This window comes from Anguilla anguilla, chromosome 19 (assembly GCF_013347855.1).
Source record: "Anguilla anguilla isolate fAngAng1 chromosome 19, fAngAng1.pri, whole genome shotgun sequence".
NCBI classification, from domain to species: Eukaryota; Metazoa; Chordata; class Actinopteri; order Anguilliformes; family Anguillidae; genus Anguilla; species Anguilla anguilla.
In genome coordinates this window covers 18,147,423-18,162,718 of record NC_049219.1, presented here as the reverse complement: position 1 = coordinate 18,162,718, position 15,296 = coordinate 18,147,423, and the positions used below count along the sequence as shown (strand labels likewise).

The 15,296-nt window shown below is 48.5% G+C and overlaps 1 protein-coding gene across 6 annotated transcripts in view; it reads left to right on the top strand.

The window, feature by feature from the left end:
* Window positions 1–9,276, top strand: part of grip1 (glutamate receptor interacting protein 1) — a 126,240-nt gene extending 116,964 nt beyond the window's left edge. For 5 of the 6 annotated variants that reach the window (XM_035401459.1, XM_035401462.1, XM_035401457.1 and 2 more), the window contains 8 exons: window positions 1–39; window positions 623–762; window positions 1,664–1,849; window positions 2,551–2,713; window positions 2,834–2,945; window positions 5,115–5,360; window positions 5,766–5,912; window positions 6,210–9,276. The exon at window positions 1–39 is cut by the window's left edge and continues 106 nt beyond it. In XM_035401459.1, coding sequence (XP_035257350.1) covers window positions 1–39; window positions 623–762; window positions 1,664–1,849; window positions 2,551–2,713; window positions 2,834–2,945; window positions 5,115–5,360; window positions 5,766–5,912; window positions 6,210–6,464 — 1,288 coding nt within the window. In that variant the 3' untranslated portion in view covers window positions 6,465–9,276. Of the gene's footprint in view, window positions 40–622; window positions 763–1,663; window positions 1,850–2,550; window positions 2,714–2,833; window positions 2,946–3,153; window positions 3,199–5,114; window positions 5,361–5,765; window positions 5,913–6,209 lie in introns of all 6 variants that reach the window. The other variant, XM_035401463.1, reaches the window with a different exon arrangement.
* Window positions 9,277–15,296: the final 6,020 nt, after the last annotated feature.

The window sequence follows — 15,296 nt, the reverse complement described above, 5'->3', positions numbered from 1 at the left end:
CATCATCTCCAGCCTGACCAAGGGCGGCCTGGCTGAGAGGTACAGAGATATACTGCTCATCACACACTCACACACACACACACACACAGCTCTTACACAGATATACTGCTCATCACACACACACAGCTCTTACACAGAGATACTGCTCATCACACACACACACACAGCTCTTACTGCAGGCAGAATGGCCACTCTGAGCATCTGGTTTGCTAGAGGGAGAGAGAAAACAAACTCACAGCCAGTGGTCTGACAGCGAGAGCTCACAGATCCACTGTGAGTTTCCCACAGATTAAAGTTCACACAGAGCGCTCAGCTCCACAGAGGAACTGTGGGCAGCGAGACTGTGAGCAGAAGGAAGACCTGTTCTGTGTGTTGGTGTTCACCTTTGATAACACATCACTGTCCCTTAGCAGCCTGTCAGGACATTTCATCCATATCAGTCTGACGGAGCAGGTTTCTGACCCTCCTGTTAAAAGGGATGTCCTCAGCATGCTCAGTCACAGGCCATGATTCTGTCTGCGCTGTGCTGTATTGGTCACTCCTGTGTGCTTGTGTGTGTGTGTGCGGGTGTGCGTGTGCGTGGGTGTGCGGGTGTGCGTGCGTGTGTGGGCTGCTGTTCCAGGACCGGAGCCATCCACGTCGGGGACCGGATCCTGGCCATCAACAGCAGCAGCCTGAAGGGCAAGCCGCTCAGCGAGGCCATCCACCTGCTGCAGATGGCGGGAGAGTCCGTCACGCTCAAGATCAAGAAGCAGGGCGAGCGTGAGTCTGCATTCCCCCCCACCCCCCACCCCCCCACTGGCTTTCGTTCCAAGCCTAATGACGGTTTTTTTTACTCAATGAGGTTTTTTTTACTGAATCTGGTTTTGTCTGGTTTGTCTGGTTCACCAGACCCCTGCAGCTCATTCAGAATTCTGCGGCTCGTCTGGTCTTCAACCTCCCCAGACACTCCCACGTAACTCCCCTGCTCACTACCCTCCACTGGCTGCCTGTTATAGCTCGCATCAAATTCAAAACATTGGTCCTAGCATACCAGGCAGTCAAGGGATCAGCCCCAGCATACCTTCACAAGATATTCAAACCCTACATGCCAGCCAGATCCCTCCGTTCTGCTACCTCAGGACGCCTAGCACCTCCCCCTCTTCGCACCTGCACTTCCAGAACACGTCTCCTGTCTGTTCTGGCCCCATGATGGTGGAATGACCTCCCTGTGGAGGTCAGAACAGCTGAGACTGTGACCCATTTCAAACGTCGACTGAAGACCCACCTCTTCAGGCTGCACCTCTCCCCATCCCTCCCTTCCCCCCTGTAAATGACTAAACTTAGGGTTGTAACTAGGCAGCTGTTTCATAGGTGACTTAGGCGCATCAACTGTCTTAACGACTACTTGTATTTTTATTTATCTTTATTTTTCCATAGATTGCGTTGTTGCCGTTCTCGTTGTTAGTGTTAATCAGTTTAACCATCAGGGTCCAAGTTGAACTATGCGGTTGTTCCCTGCACTTGGACCGGTACTTCTCTCTAGGGGTTTCGTCATACTTGTTCCTGGTTATGGTTATACACTTTGTTGTACGTCGCTCTGGATAAGAGCGTCTGCCAAATGCCTGTAATGTAATGTAATGTAATGTCTGGTTCTGTCTGGTGTGCTGTGAAACACGGGCAGTGGGCAGCCCCAGGCAGCCGCCGGTGTCGGGGAGGCTGAGTGAGCTCAGCGATGTGGAGGACCCATCGCAGGTGGTGCAAAAGAGTGGGAAACTGTCCGACGTCTTCTCCACCACCATCCCCAGCGTGGACAGCGCCGTGGAGTCCTGGGACGGCTCGGCCATCGACACCGTGGCCAGCAGCCAGGGTGAGAGCCCGGAGGCTGCCTAACCCCTCACCCCTAACCCCTAACCCCTAACCCCTAACCCCTCACCCCTCACCCTAACCCCTAACCCCTAACCCCTAACCCCTCACCCTAACCCCTAACCCCTAACCCCTCACCTTAACCCCTAACCCCTCACCCCTCACCCTAACCCCTAACCCCTCACCCTAACCCCTCACCCCTCACCCTAACCCCTCATCCCTCACCCCTCACCCCTAACCCCTCACCCTAACCAGCAGCCAGTGCCCTCTGCCACACGTGCGCTGGTATGTGTGGGGATGGGGCAGTGCCTTCTGCCACACGTTCTGATGCAGTGTCTGATAGCTTGTCCATATCACAGCATTCTCCACTGCAAGTCTAAAGGCAAAGCAGATTCTAGGCCAAAGCTTGTGTTCTGAAAGGCTTAGTGCAGAGCTGTCCAGGCTTATCCAAAAAGGGCTGGTGTGGGTTCAGGTTTTTGTTCTAGCCCAACACTATGATGCCTGATTCAGCTAATCAACTAACGGTCTTCAATCAAGATCTGGATAAATAGTCCGGTGTCATAATGGTGCGCTAGAACATACACTTGCACCCACACCAGCCCTTTTTGGGTAAGCCTGGTCCCCCTGGTTTAGAGAATATGGGCCCAGGTCTTGTTCTTCAGCGCCCCCTGTGGTAGCTCACCTCAGTGTCCTTGTCTGGGACAGTCCCGGGGTACCAGGCTTCGGGGTACAGCTTCCACAGCCATGAGTGGAGGAGCGCCAAGCCAAGGGGGAGCCTGTCGCCTGGCAACAGCCACCAGAGGAGGAACAACGTGCTGCAGGACCTGGGCCTGAGCGACGACGAATGGGAGCGGCCCACCGCCAGCGGGTACGATGCCACGCCCCCAAACCCACCCACACATCCCTGGGCCTGCCCTGCCACACCCATCAGCGGGCTGCCTGCTCATTGGCTACTCAGGTACAACCCCTTCTCTCCGCCCCCCCGTAGGTTCACTGTGGGCCATGAGGGCGCAGAACCCGACCAGGAAGAAAACTTCTGGTCCCAGGCCCTGGAGGATCTGGAGACCTGCGGCCAATCTGGAATCCTGAGAGAGCTGGAGGTAATGCCCCCCCACCCCCCCGGGAACCAAACCAATAAAAAGTTTACCCCCCTTCCCCTGGGGCCAGTACACACTGTAGTCCTACTTTCAAAAATAAAATCCTCTGTGTCTCCTCCTCCCCCACCCGTTTTTTATTTTATGTTTTACTTCTTCCTACTGCATGATGTCACTTCCTGTGGAAGCGTTTAACCATTCCCTTTCTTTCCAGGACAAGCCAGACAGGCTTCTGAATAAGAGAAACCTGGCCATCCTGGTAGCCCCTCCCAATCTCCTGCTTTCCTCCTGCTTGTAGTGCTGCCGCTCGGTCCCCTCTGTCAGGGCTCTGTCTATGATTAATGCCAACAGCGCCCTCTGGTGCTTAGGCCCTGGGGTGCATTCTGGCTCCAGCTGTAGCACTGTCCTCGCCACACACAAAAGCACACAGTCAGTGTTCATATCACCAGTGTTAGCTCTGTGTTAATATCACCAGTGTTAGCACAGTGTTAAAATCTCCAGTGTTAATATCTCCAGTGTTAATATCACCAGTGTTAAAATCACCAGTGTTAGTGACACTGCTGCTGATACTGCCAGTGCTTCTGCAATGGTCTGAACGGAATATATAAATATTGCGAGATATTTAAAAAAAAAAAAAATTAGTAACAAACAACTATTTCTATTAAAAACACTGGAGCATTTAAAATTGTTTATACAGAGAGAGAAATACATTTTTAATAAAGTCTTTTGAGTCAGGCATGAGGAATTTAAATGTTTTTTAAAAATTATATATATATATATATATATACATACACAAAGTGTACATAAAGAATCACCCAGGTTCTTAGGCTCAGTGATTATTTCACCAGCAGTAATTATGTGATTATGTGCACTGCCTGCTATGCCAGTGTGATTCATCGCTGTTTACCTCTTATTTTGCCTCCAGAAATATTCCTCCAAACAAGGATCACTTAAAACGAGACCAATTTAACATCAGTAAATAGTCAGCGGGAAAATAAGCAGACCTCAGGGTGGAACTATTTAATTGCCTTTGACTTCGTGTCATTTTTTGCGGTGGATTTTTTGAGGCGGTGTCTGCAAGTGAAACAGCTGGAGCAGAATGCACCCGCGGTGCTCGAGCCTGAACGTGCATCTGCTGCACGTTCCTTCAGGTACTTGCCAGCAGAAAAAAAAGCTTTTTGTTTGTAAAAACAAAGGAAATGACTGTGTTGTATCCAGCTCCCATCCTTCATGTGGAAAGAAAGGTCCTGTGTGTTTTAGGAAGGTGCATGGGTCCTGTTCCACGCTGTTAGCTCACGGTCTGTTTCTGCAACACTGAGGTGCATCAGCTCGCTGGCCATGCCATACCACAGTTTGAGTGACACCCTCACTCACAGCTGTCTGAAGGGAAGAGGCAGTTCAAGCAAAGCATGTTGGGATAGCTGCTGCAAGGGCTTCTGGGTACTGGGCTCTGATTGAAGGATTGTCAGAATATGGCCATCTTTTGTAGGGAAGGAAATGGATGGTTTCCTTGCAAGGACTGGTCTTTGACATTTTTTTTGCCTCACTGGATTCAATATTAATTTCTTCACCTCCACAAGTACATTTCACCCAGCATCTGAATTTGCTTGTGACATGTGTGATTTTCTGCACTCACAAAGTGATTCTTTTCTAATGCACTCTGTGACGGGACTGTCTGCCTGAAAGCTCTCGCTTTGCTACCGCTTTTAAAACAGTGGCTTTGCACATGTCACCAAAAAAGAATTTCACACAAATCTACTCATTTGAGTTTTAACGTTCCAGCGATCGAACAGAAAACGCAGTAATATTTGACAACACTTTTGGCCTCTCCTCTTAAAGCAGAGGTGTCCAATCGTGCTCGAAAGGGGCTGGTGTGGGCGCAGGGCTTTGTTTTAGTCCAACACTCAGTCACCTGATGCTACATATCCATGTATTTATTGAAGACCACGAGTAGATCAGGTGCATCTGGTGTCATATTTCTGGCCTAAAGCAGATGGACTCTGCTGTCTGAAAGCAAAGTGCCCCCACAGACGCTCTTGCCTCCATAGACATGTGAATGTGTCCAGAGGGTGGAAGTACAGGCTCACTTCTGCTTTGAGGGCGAATGGTGTGGCTGCATGCGTGTGTGGGAGTGTCCCCCCACCCCCTGAAGGCCCTCTCCCCCCCCCTCCCCAGGCCACCATCATGTCGGGCAGCAGCCTGAGTCTGAACCAGGACTCCGCCCCCCCGCGCACGCAGCTGGGCTCGGGGTTGAACCGGCAGGCCAGCTTTCAGGAGCGCGGCAGCTCCCGCCCCCACTACCCCCCCGCCTGCCGCAGCAACACGCTGCCCTGCGACGCCGGCCGCAAGGCCTTCGCCGTGAGGAAGATGAAGCAGGAGATGAAGGACATCCTCCTGCCCACACCCGTGGAGCTTCACAAGGTGGGTGGGGTTTGGCGGGGGGGGGTTCTTATTTGTATTCTGTATAAATTCTGTATTAAATGAAGTGCTCAAACGCCTTCATCCGCACGCTGGATCATTTAATCACTGTGCATATACAATGAATACATTCTCTACTGCTTACCTTCCAGGACCACAAGGAAAACAAGTTTTTAACTATGTGTTATCCTTGCCATTGCAAGACTTTGTTTTTATCAAATAAAACTAACTAACCCAAAGAGAGCAATCCGGTTACACTTGAGTTATTGCATAATGCTTTTATTTATAATACTAAAGAAACCGCAAAATTGAAATCAGCAAATCAAAATAGAAACTGAGCTGTTGAAATGTAATGCACTCCTACGGAACAGGAGTGCAGTTTAACCGTGTTTGGCCCGCTGCCTGCAGGTGGCGCTGTTTAAAGAGCTGGATGAGGAGGACTTCGGGTTCAGTGTATCGGATGGGCTCCTGGAGAAGGGCGTGTACGTCAACAACATCCGCCCCGATGGCCCAGCTGAGCTGGGCGGCCTCAAGCCCTACGACAGACTGCTACAGGTACACTACAGACTGCTTCCATAATCGGGTTATGATATTAGATCTGGATCTGATATGTAAATAATGTCTTATGAAGTCTAAATGGAAGTGCTTGATTATGGAGGCACTGCAGTGTGATGGGTCTCTAAGTCCCAGGGGCCTGATCGCTATACTCCTGTGCAAGACACTGAGACCAGTATCATTCAGTCATTTCTGTAGCAGGCGTCATGATGGGACTCAAATTTGTAAAGCTGAGTTTTGGGGATAAGGAGCCTGTGTCTTATCAAACGTGCGCTTGTGTGGGCCACTGCCTTTCAGATCAACCACGTCCGGACCCGGGACTTCGACTGCTGCCTGGTGGTCCCCCTGATTGCTGAGTCGGGGAACAAACTAGACCTGGTGATCAGCAGGAACCCCCTGGCCTCCCGGACCCCTGCAGAACCGGGCCAGCAGCCCGGTGAGGAGCAGGCAGACTGGACCCAACCGGAACACCCGCCACAGCCACCGCCGGCCGGCCAGCACAACTCCCGGCTGCCAGGGGAGGGCGCCAGAGAGCCCACCAAGACCTTATAGCACAGCCCCCGCGGAGCCCGAGAGAGAGACGCAGGCCGGTCCTCATGGTGCTAATTACGGAAAGGGAAAGAAACAGCCGAGGGAGGGCTCTCTCTGGCGCGTGGGACACAGCCTGCAGCAGTGCCATCCCCTGCTCTCTCCCCTGCTCCAACCCTAACCTCTCACACTGTAGCACAAGGACTGGGACACTGACAGGGGCACGTACCATACAGGTGGAACACGGGCTGCACCCTCCCCATTCCCCCCCCCCCCCACCCCCCCCCCGGTGTCTTGGGGAGTTTCTGTGGCTACAGCAGCATTCATACCCTGAATTTGTTATTGATGGAGTTCTCCTTTTTCCAGACAAACTTAAAACAAAAGAAAAAAAGATGTTGTAAATAAAATCCTCACAAATTCCCCTGCCCACCACCGCCACCATCCTCCTCCAAGTGATTTGTTCAAACAAAAAAGAAAGAAAATAAATAATGCATTTTCACCCGTCTTCCGAAGAAAGGAGGAGGAATTTTGGGACCACCCCTGCAACCATGGTAACAGTTCCGCATATGGGAACCGGGCCTGTGAAGCAAAGGGCCCCCAAATTCTCCCTCCGTCCGCGCATCCTGCGCTAGCCACTCTGCTAGTCACACCGCTAGCCAAACCGCTAGTCACACCGCTAGCCTCACTGCTAGCCAAACCGCTAGCCACACCGCTAGTCACACCACTAGCCACACAGCTAGCCACTCCGCTAGTCACACCACTAGCTGCACCGCTAGCCTCACTGCTAGTCACACCGCTAGCCAAACCGCTAGCCACACCGCTAGCCAAACCGCTAGCCACACCGCTAGCCGCACCACTAGTCACACCGCTAGCCATACCGCTAGTCACACCACTAGCCACAGCGCTAGCCTCACCACTAGTCACACCGCTAGCCAGGAGCAGGAGCAGCTCAGTGCATGAGACCGGTTTCTACCTGGAAAGTGTGCTCATAATGTCTGCACAGGTGAGCTCGTCTGCCTGCATTTAAAGACAAAATGGCAGAACACTGGGTAATGCTACAGCGTGCGATCTTATGAAGCCCATTTGGTTCCTGTGCAGAGACTGATTTCCACGCTGAAAACGACCCAAAGCTGCTGACGGTCTCAACACAGGCAGACGTCACACACCGGGGTGGAACTGTTGCACCTTAACGCTGAATTAGGATAGAGGTCTATTTTTTAATGAAATGACAGATGATTTATACAATGACAAAATGAAAAGAATTATTTATGCAGTGTGAGAAACAGGCAGTGTGGTGAGCCTTGGGAGGATTTAGAGCTGTTCCAGTGTCTGGCCCCAAAATCACTTAACCAAAAAAATACTGAATGAATATGAGCAGACCCATGGCTCATGGGGGCAATAAGGGCAGATGGAGGCACTACAAGTCCCAGCATGCACTGCAATAAAGAGTTCTGTACACTGAGAGCAGGCTGAACTGAGCACAGGTTTAGGGATGGGGAGAGTGCCTAACCCTAACCCCCCACCTCTCCCCTAGGAGAGCCACAGGGTGCACTGGTTTTAGCTTTCACCCGAAAACCAAGCACTCCAGTGGCATGCTGAAGGACAGGAGGCCCAGCCACATGCCTGTCTGTAATAAGACTCCGTCACAGGTGGAGCAGCATCTTCCCAGGGCATGAGCTCCAGGGGTTAACAGGACATGCATGTAATGTTTCAATCCCCTTTCACCCCATAGTCTCCCCTAAATGTTTTGTAAACATGACTTTTTGTACACGTCTGACATTTGTAGTCCTTTCAGAATGAATTGTGGTTTTCCCGATCAAATTCCCGAGACATATATAGATATATAAACACTTAAAAGTACATTAAAAAATTATCCAACCACTCAGTAACAAATAACAACAAAGCAAACAAAAGCCAAGCATGAGGTAATCCATAAAAAAGCCACAGAGTTGAAACTTTCTATTTTATATTCCTCCAATATGATAATCTGTGTGAAACACGTTATTAAAATATGTTTTTATATGCTTCCTTGTGTCTCTACAGTGGACAGTGAGAGACTGCGCAAACATGATTATTTGTACAATGGCACTTGTGTGTTATCAAGGTCGGGTGATTTGCCGTAATGTCAGTGTATATTTAATTTTATTTTTACACCATGGTGGGGGGGGGCCTCATTCGGCAAACTCTCCTCTGATGATTTCCTAATGACTGAGGGAGTCACAGGTTTGGAGCAGGACGTGTTGCTGCAACAGCAGCCGTTTGATGCTAGCGTATTGATACATATTTCTGAGTTCTGAGCCCTGTGGCCATAATCCTTATTAAAATCATAAATCCCCTCCATATTTACACAAACAGTGCACAGACACTCCTAAGCCGTAGTCTCGAATAACTCCCATTCAATCGCCTTTTTAAAAATAATAGTAATTCAGTGGGCCAGGAACTGTGTTCTGACTTCACTCTGGCTTCTTCTCCCACACTCCACACAGACACCTACCTTATGTGCTGATCTGTATATCGTGCACCGTCCTACATTCTGAGTTCCTGCTCCAAACTTCTGCTCATTTTTCTGTTTGTTTGTTTGGTCACCATGTTTAAGCACTGCCAATGAACTTTAGCCACTCACGTGTATGAATTGACTTCACATATAAGTCCCTTAAAATACTGTATTTTTTATTTCTAAATGAACAAGTATTATAATCTGTAAAGTATTTTTGTACAAATTTAATACTTTGGTAGCATGATATTTATGGTGTATGTAAAGATTTGGGAATTCCTACTGCTGTAAACCTTTGTATGGATAAGACCCTGAGCCAATAAAAGATGTTAATCACGCGAATGCAGCTTCCTTCCTTCAGAGGCACACGCGCGCAGTCCCACAGTAAAGAGGCACACACACGCAGTCCCACAGTAAAGAGGCACACGCACGCAGTCCCACAGTAAAGAGGCACACGCAGTCCCACAGTAAAGAGGCACACGCAGTCCCACAGTAAAGAGGCACACGCACGCAGTCCCACAGTAAAGAGGCACACGCACGCAGTCCCACAGTAAAGAGGCACACGCAGTCCCACAGTAAAGAGGCACACGCACGCAGTCCCACAGTAAAGAGGCACACGCAGTCCCACAGTAAAGAGGCACACGCACGCAGTCCCACAGTAAAGAGGCACACGCACGCAGTCCCACAGTAAAGAGGCACACGCAGTCCCACAGTAAAGAGGCACACACACGCAGTCCCACAGTAAAGAGGCACACGCAGTCCCACAGTAAAGAGGCACACGCGCGCAGTCCCACAGTAAAGAGGCACACGCACGCAGTCCCACAGTAAAGAGGCACACGCAGTCCCACAGTAAAGAGGCACACGCAGTCCCACAGTAAAGAGGCACACACACGCAGTCCCACAGTAAAGAGGCACACGCAGTCCCACAGTAAAGAGGCACACGCGCGCAGTCCCACAGTAAAGAGGCACACACACGCAGTCCCACAGTAAAGAGGCACACGCACGCAGTCCCACAGTAAAGAGGCACACACACGCAGTCCCACAGTAAAGAGGCACACGCAGTCCCACAGTAAAGAGGCACACGCAGTCCCACAGTAAAGAGGCACACGCACGCAGTCCCACAGTAAAGAGGCACACGCACGCAGTCCCACAGTAAAGAGGCACACGCAGTCCCACAGTAAAGAGGCACACGCACGCAGTCCCACAGTAAAGAGGCACACGCAGTCCCACAGTAAAGAGGCACACGCACGCAGTCCCACAGTAAAGAGGCACACGCACGCAGTCCCACAGTAAAGAGGCACACGCAGTCCCACAGTAAAGAGGCACACGCAGTCCCACAGTAAAGAGGCACACGCGCGCAGTCCCACAGTAAAGAGGCACACGCACGCAGTCCCACAGTAAAGAGGCACACGCACGCAGTCCCACAGTAAAGAGGCACACGCGCGCAGTCCCACAGTAAAGAGGCACACGCACGCAGTCCCACAGTAAAGAGGCACACGCACGCAGTCCCACAGTAAAGAGGCACACGCAGTCCCACAGTAAAGAGGCACACGCAGTCCCACAGTAAAGAGGCACACGCACGCAGTCCCACAGTAAAGAGGCACACGCACGCAGTCCCACAGTAAAGAGGCACACGCACGCAGTCCCACAGTAAAGAGGCACACGCAGTCCCACAGTAAAGAGGCACACACAGTCCCACAGTAAAGAGGCACACGCACGCAGTCCCACAGTAAAGAGGCACACGCACGCAGTCCCACAGTAAAGAGGCACACGCAGTCCCACAGTAAAGAGGCACACGCACGCAGTCCCACAGTAAAGAGGCACACGCGCGCAGTCCCACAGTAAAGAGGCACACGCAGTCCCACAGTAAAGAGGCACACGCACGCAGTCCCACAGTAAAGAGGCACACGCACGCAGTCCCACAGTAAAGAGGCACACGCACGCAGTCCCACAGTAAAGAGGCACACGCAGTCCCACAGTAAAGAGGCACACGCAGTCCCACAGTAAAGTGTCTGAAATTAAACTTATCTTAAATATCAAGTTAACATTACCTTAAATCTGTGGGATGCAAGGTTATTTTCCATGCTGTGAGTGAAACATCTTCGTTATCACCATCCTTGCGCTTTTTCTCCTGTTTCCTCTCTTCCGATTGGTCAGAAACATGGCCGTTTCTCCAGCAGCAGACTTTGTCTCGCGTCTTAAATGGCAGTCTTCCTTTGTGGTTCCTACACTGACCCAAAAAAAAGCAATCTAATCCTGCAACTGTTTGCAATGCAGGACAGCACCAATGGGGTAAGGGTGCCATCTGCTGGATAAAATAAGGAAACGCGCTTCATATCTGTATTAAGCAGTTCATATCTGGTGGCCAGTACTGTTAAGACTATGACATGGCTTATTGGTTTTGTTCTTTTATTAATTTATTTTCTTTTACCTGGTATTATGTTGAGAATAATGCTTACAGCAAAGCTCGCTGATCAATTTGTATTCATTCCAGTAGTAAGAGATTGGAGACATTGAAATTACGAACCCTTCTTAAAAACACTTCAAAAGGTGGACTCTGCGGCAGCACTCTGAAGATACTGCACACAAGAATGTCTCGACTGAGGACACGCTTGAATTGAGCAGCCTGTATAGTACAAATTAATACAGCACTGTTAGTTTGAGGTGTTGAAGTCCATTTTTTTAAATCCTGTAGTTTCCAAAGTACATTTACACTGCAGCTCACACCTATACCAAGCACTATGTACTTTCAGTGCCATCTGGTCACACACTAACATGTCCCAGAAGCCAGGCTTGGCTGTAGAGGACAGCCCTCTCTACATTCTGAACGCAAAGGATTGGGAAGACGAGTCGTCCTTCAGCCCTGGAGCGGAGTTCAGGAGCAGCAGGATGGATCGCTGTAGGTCTGAAAAGCAGCAGGATGGATCGCTGCAGGTCTGAAAAGCAGCAGGATGGATCGCTGCAGGTCTGAAAAGCAGCAGGATGGATCGCTGCAGGTCTGAAAAGCAGCAGGATGGATCGCTGCAGGTCTGAAAAGCAGCAGGATGGATCGCTGCAGGTCTGAAAAGCAGCAGGATGGATCGCTGCAGGTCTGAAAAGCAGCAGGATGGATCGCTGCAGGTCTGAAAAGCAGCAGGATGGATCGCTGCAGGACTGAAACGCAGCAGGATGGATCGCTGCAGGACTGAAACGCAGCAGGATGGATCGCTGCAGGTCTGAAAAGCAGCAGGATGGATCGCTGCAGGTCTGAAAAGCAGCAGGATGGATCGCTGCAGGTCTGAAAAGCAGCAGGATGGATCGCTGCAGGTCTGAAAAGCAGCAGGATGGATCGCTGCAGGTCTGAAAAGCAGCAGGATGGATCGCTGCAGGTCTGAAAAGCAGCAGGATGGATCGCTGCAGGTCTGAAAAGCAGCAGGATGGATCGCTGCAGGTCTGAAAAGCAGCAGGATGGATCGCTGCAGGTCTGAAAAGCAGCAGGATGGATCGCTGCAGGTCTGAAAAGCAGCAGGATGGATCGCTGCAGGTCTGAAAAGCAGCATCAACATTGTTCTGCTGAGAGAAGCGTGGGTCCACATGAGCACTAGAGCCAGCCAGCCCTCCCTCTCCTTCAGACCTGGAGAGCACATATGCGTTCTCACATCTGGAACTGACAGGTGCAGCTATAGTCCTGTACCTGCCACATGTGCTGCTCACCTATACAGGCTAAATGATTGGTTTCTTGAAAACGGTTTCTTGGACTGATATGCTATTGAGAGTGACTTGGAAAATATGGTAATTTATTTTTAGTATTAGGTGTGTTTTCATCAAGAATGTTTACTCATAGATACTGTGTTTTAATTATTCAAGTCTGCAACAAGCATGGTAAATGTGAGGTTTGTCTACATAAAATTTGAAAATGATGAAAACACTGATGTATTTTATAATTTTTTTTTGCAATAGTTAAAAATGTGTACTACAATATACTGTTAGAGTCTGTGGTTGTAGAGTGGAGTTTGAAAAACCGTTGAGAAACCGTTTTCATGTAAAAAATGTTAGAAGCCGTTTTTTGGTACAGATGGATGCGAAATCGTGTTTATAATACAGCTGTGGTGAAATAAATGAATTATAATGTGTTTTAAGAATTTTATGATCAATGAAGTGTTTTTGCGGGAAAATTTTAAAAACCTTTTTTTGATATAGATGGATGCGAAATCACGTTTATAATACAGCTGTGGTCCAATAACGAAGTGGAATGACTGAAAATTACGTAACCTCCTGCTGTCAGAGCAAATCACCAAAAACTTGACATAGAGTCAGGTAAATTAATCAGTTAAATTAATCTGACATTTGTTTTACTCTGTTCTTGCAAAGCTTAACAATTCTCTTTAATATTATCTAAATGTAAAGCACTTGTAACCAGGGTTTTGAAAAGTGCAATACGAAATAAGTTATGTCAGATTGTTTAAATATGTAAATGTATTAAATATATTAAGACTGTCAAATATATTAAGACAGAAGCTGATAGCATCTGCTACCAGTGTGCAATAAAAAAAAATTGGCAGAGGTGAAATCATCATGATGGGCTACCTCTTTGATGTCATAGATGTGAATGCTGAGTTATTGCTATCTGATTTTGATTACATGATAAACAACAACATTGATGTGTAAATGGGACTAGTGACTTGTATTTTCTGTTTTAAAGGTCATCATCAGGATCTTGGAAAAGAATGAGGGCTTTAGCTGCTATCGGCCAGAATTTGCCGTGGCCCGTGGATTCCACCATTAAAGGCTGAAGAAATGTGATAGTCTTGATTGTATTTATTTTGGATGTTTGATTATAGAAAAATCTATTGTAACAAGTGGTTTTTGTCTCATTTTATTAAGCCTATTCAAATTTTGACATGTCTCATTGCTGCATGATTTCCTGAGGAATTATGATTCTTTGGTGTAGGCTACAACTACATCTGGGATTTAAGTGTCCACAGTTATGACTCAGTGTTTGAATGTGGTCAATCGTTATCTGCTTTTCGGCGACATGAAAGCGTATATTTAAATAGCGTTGGTGCATCTAATCCAGGAGTGAGATTTATACTCGGGTGACTTCGGTAAGGTTAAAATGAGCTTAATAAAAATATTCTAATTAGACATGAATACTTAAATTGTCATAAACTCATTGCTCATTAGAAGCTATCAGTCGTATTCCATGAGAAACACCAAACGCACCAAACGGATATATCGTAAAAGCAGACAAGCAGGTGTGAGTGTCTCCAGAGATGACAACTCCCTTTTAAAGTAAACAAATGGTGTCGTAGATGCGAGGGTAGGATGTCGCGGGGTCGCAGCATACTGAGACACTTCTAAAAACTAATTATAGGCCTACTGTAACGCTACAGTGAATATGTGTACATTTTACTAAACAGTCATTAAAATATGCATTGTATAATTTATACATTAAAAGTCATGAAGCCCGCATTACGTCCGGCTTATTGTAGACTACTGAGCACTAAGGGTGTTATCTTAACGTAGCTAAGTACCGCGTTGTAACCAGATAATTATTGACCGTTAATTAAAACTGGTAAGCAATCATTAACGACTCGATATACAAGTGGTAACATCGTAAACTCGTTTCCTAAATAATGGAGGCCAGGTGACTTCTATTAGTGGTGTAGAGGTTACGCAATTTCCGGTCCTTCCACTTTTGCATTGGGTCCACATGGAGGTGTCGTGATTCAAGTCCTCTCCATGGAGATCATACTGGTGGAGATTCCCCAGCTTTCTGCAGGCATGATGGTTCCCGTTGGTGCTTTCAAACATTCAGGCGCCGCTGTGTAGACCTGCATCCTTCTGAACGGAGAGCGCCCATTACAAACGCAGGTGAGCTTTCCTAATCCTGTCGAGAAATGTGACAGAACGTTTTCAATGAACTAGCTACACACCCTGAGGAGGATCAAGCATTTATCAACTCTGAGAAGGATGTGCGCTTTGTCACTTAGTTAGGTTATTAATAAGTGTCAGCACAGGTTCATTCTGCTGTGTCCTCATGAAGTGCAGTCTCCGGCTGGTCCAGTTTGCACCGGAAGTCTGACGTAGGCCTAAAAGCTGTCTGAAGGAATGCGTTTTTCTGGGACAGAGCGACAGATGCATCGCATATCTGAGCAGTCCTGTTCGTAATCATTCTGTCTGTGTCCCTCTGAGGGCCTTAGCTGAAGAGAGAGAATTCCTCACAGTGAGGTACAGTGTATATCTGAAACTGGCAAAAGAAGGAAATGAGTGCTGGGAGAAGATCCTGTTGGAGTGCTTTCAAGGGGAATGTGTGCTTCTGTGAGAAACAGGAAGGATTACATTGTGAGAGGCTGAAACAGGTACATGATGCTGGTCAGACG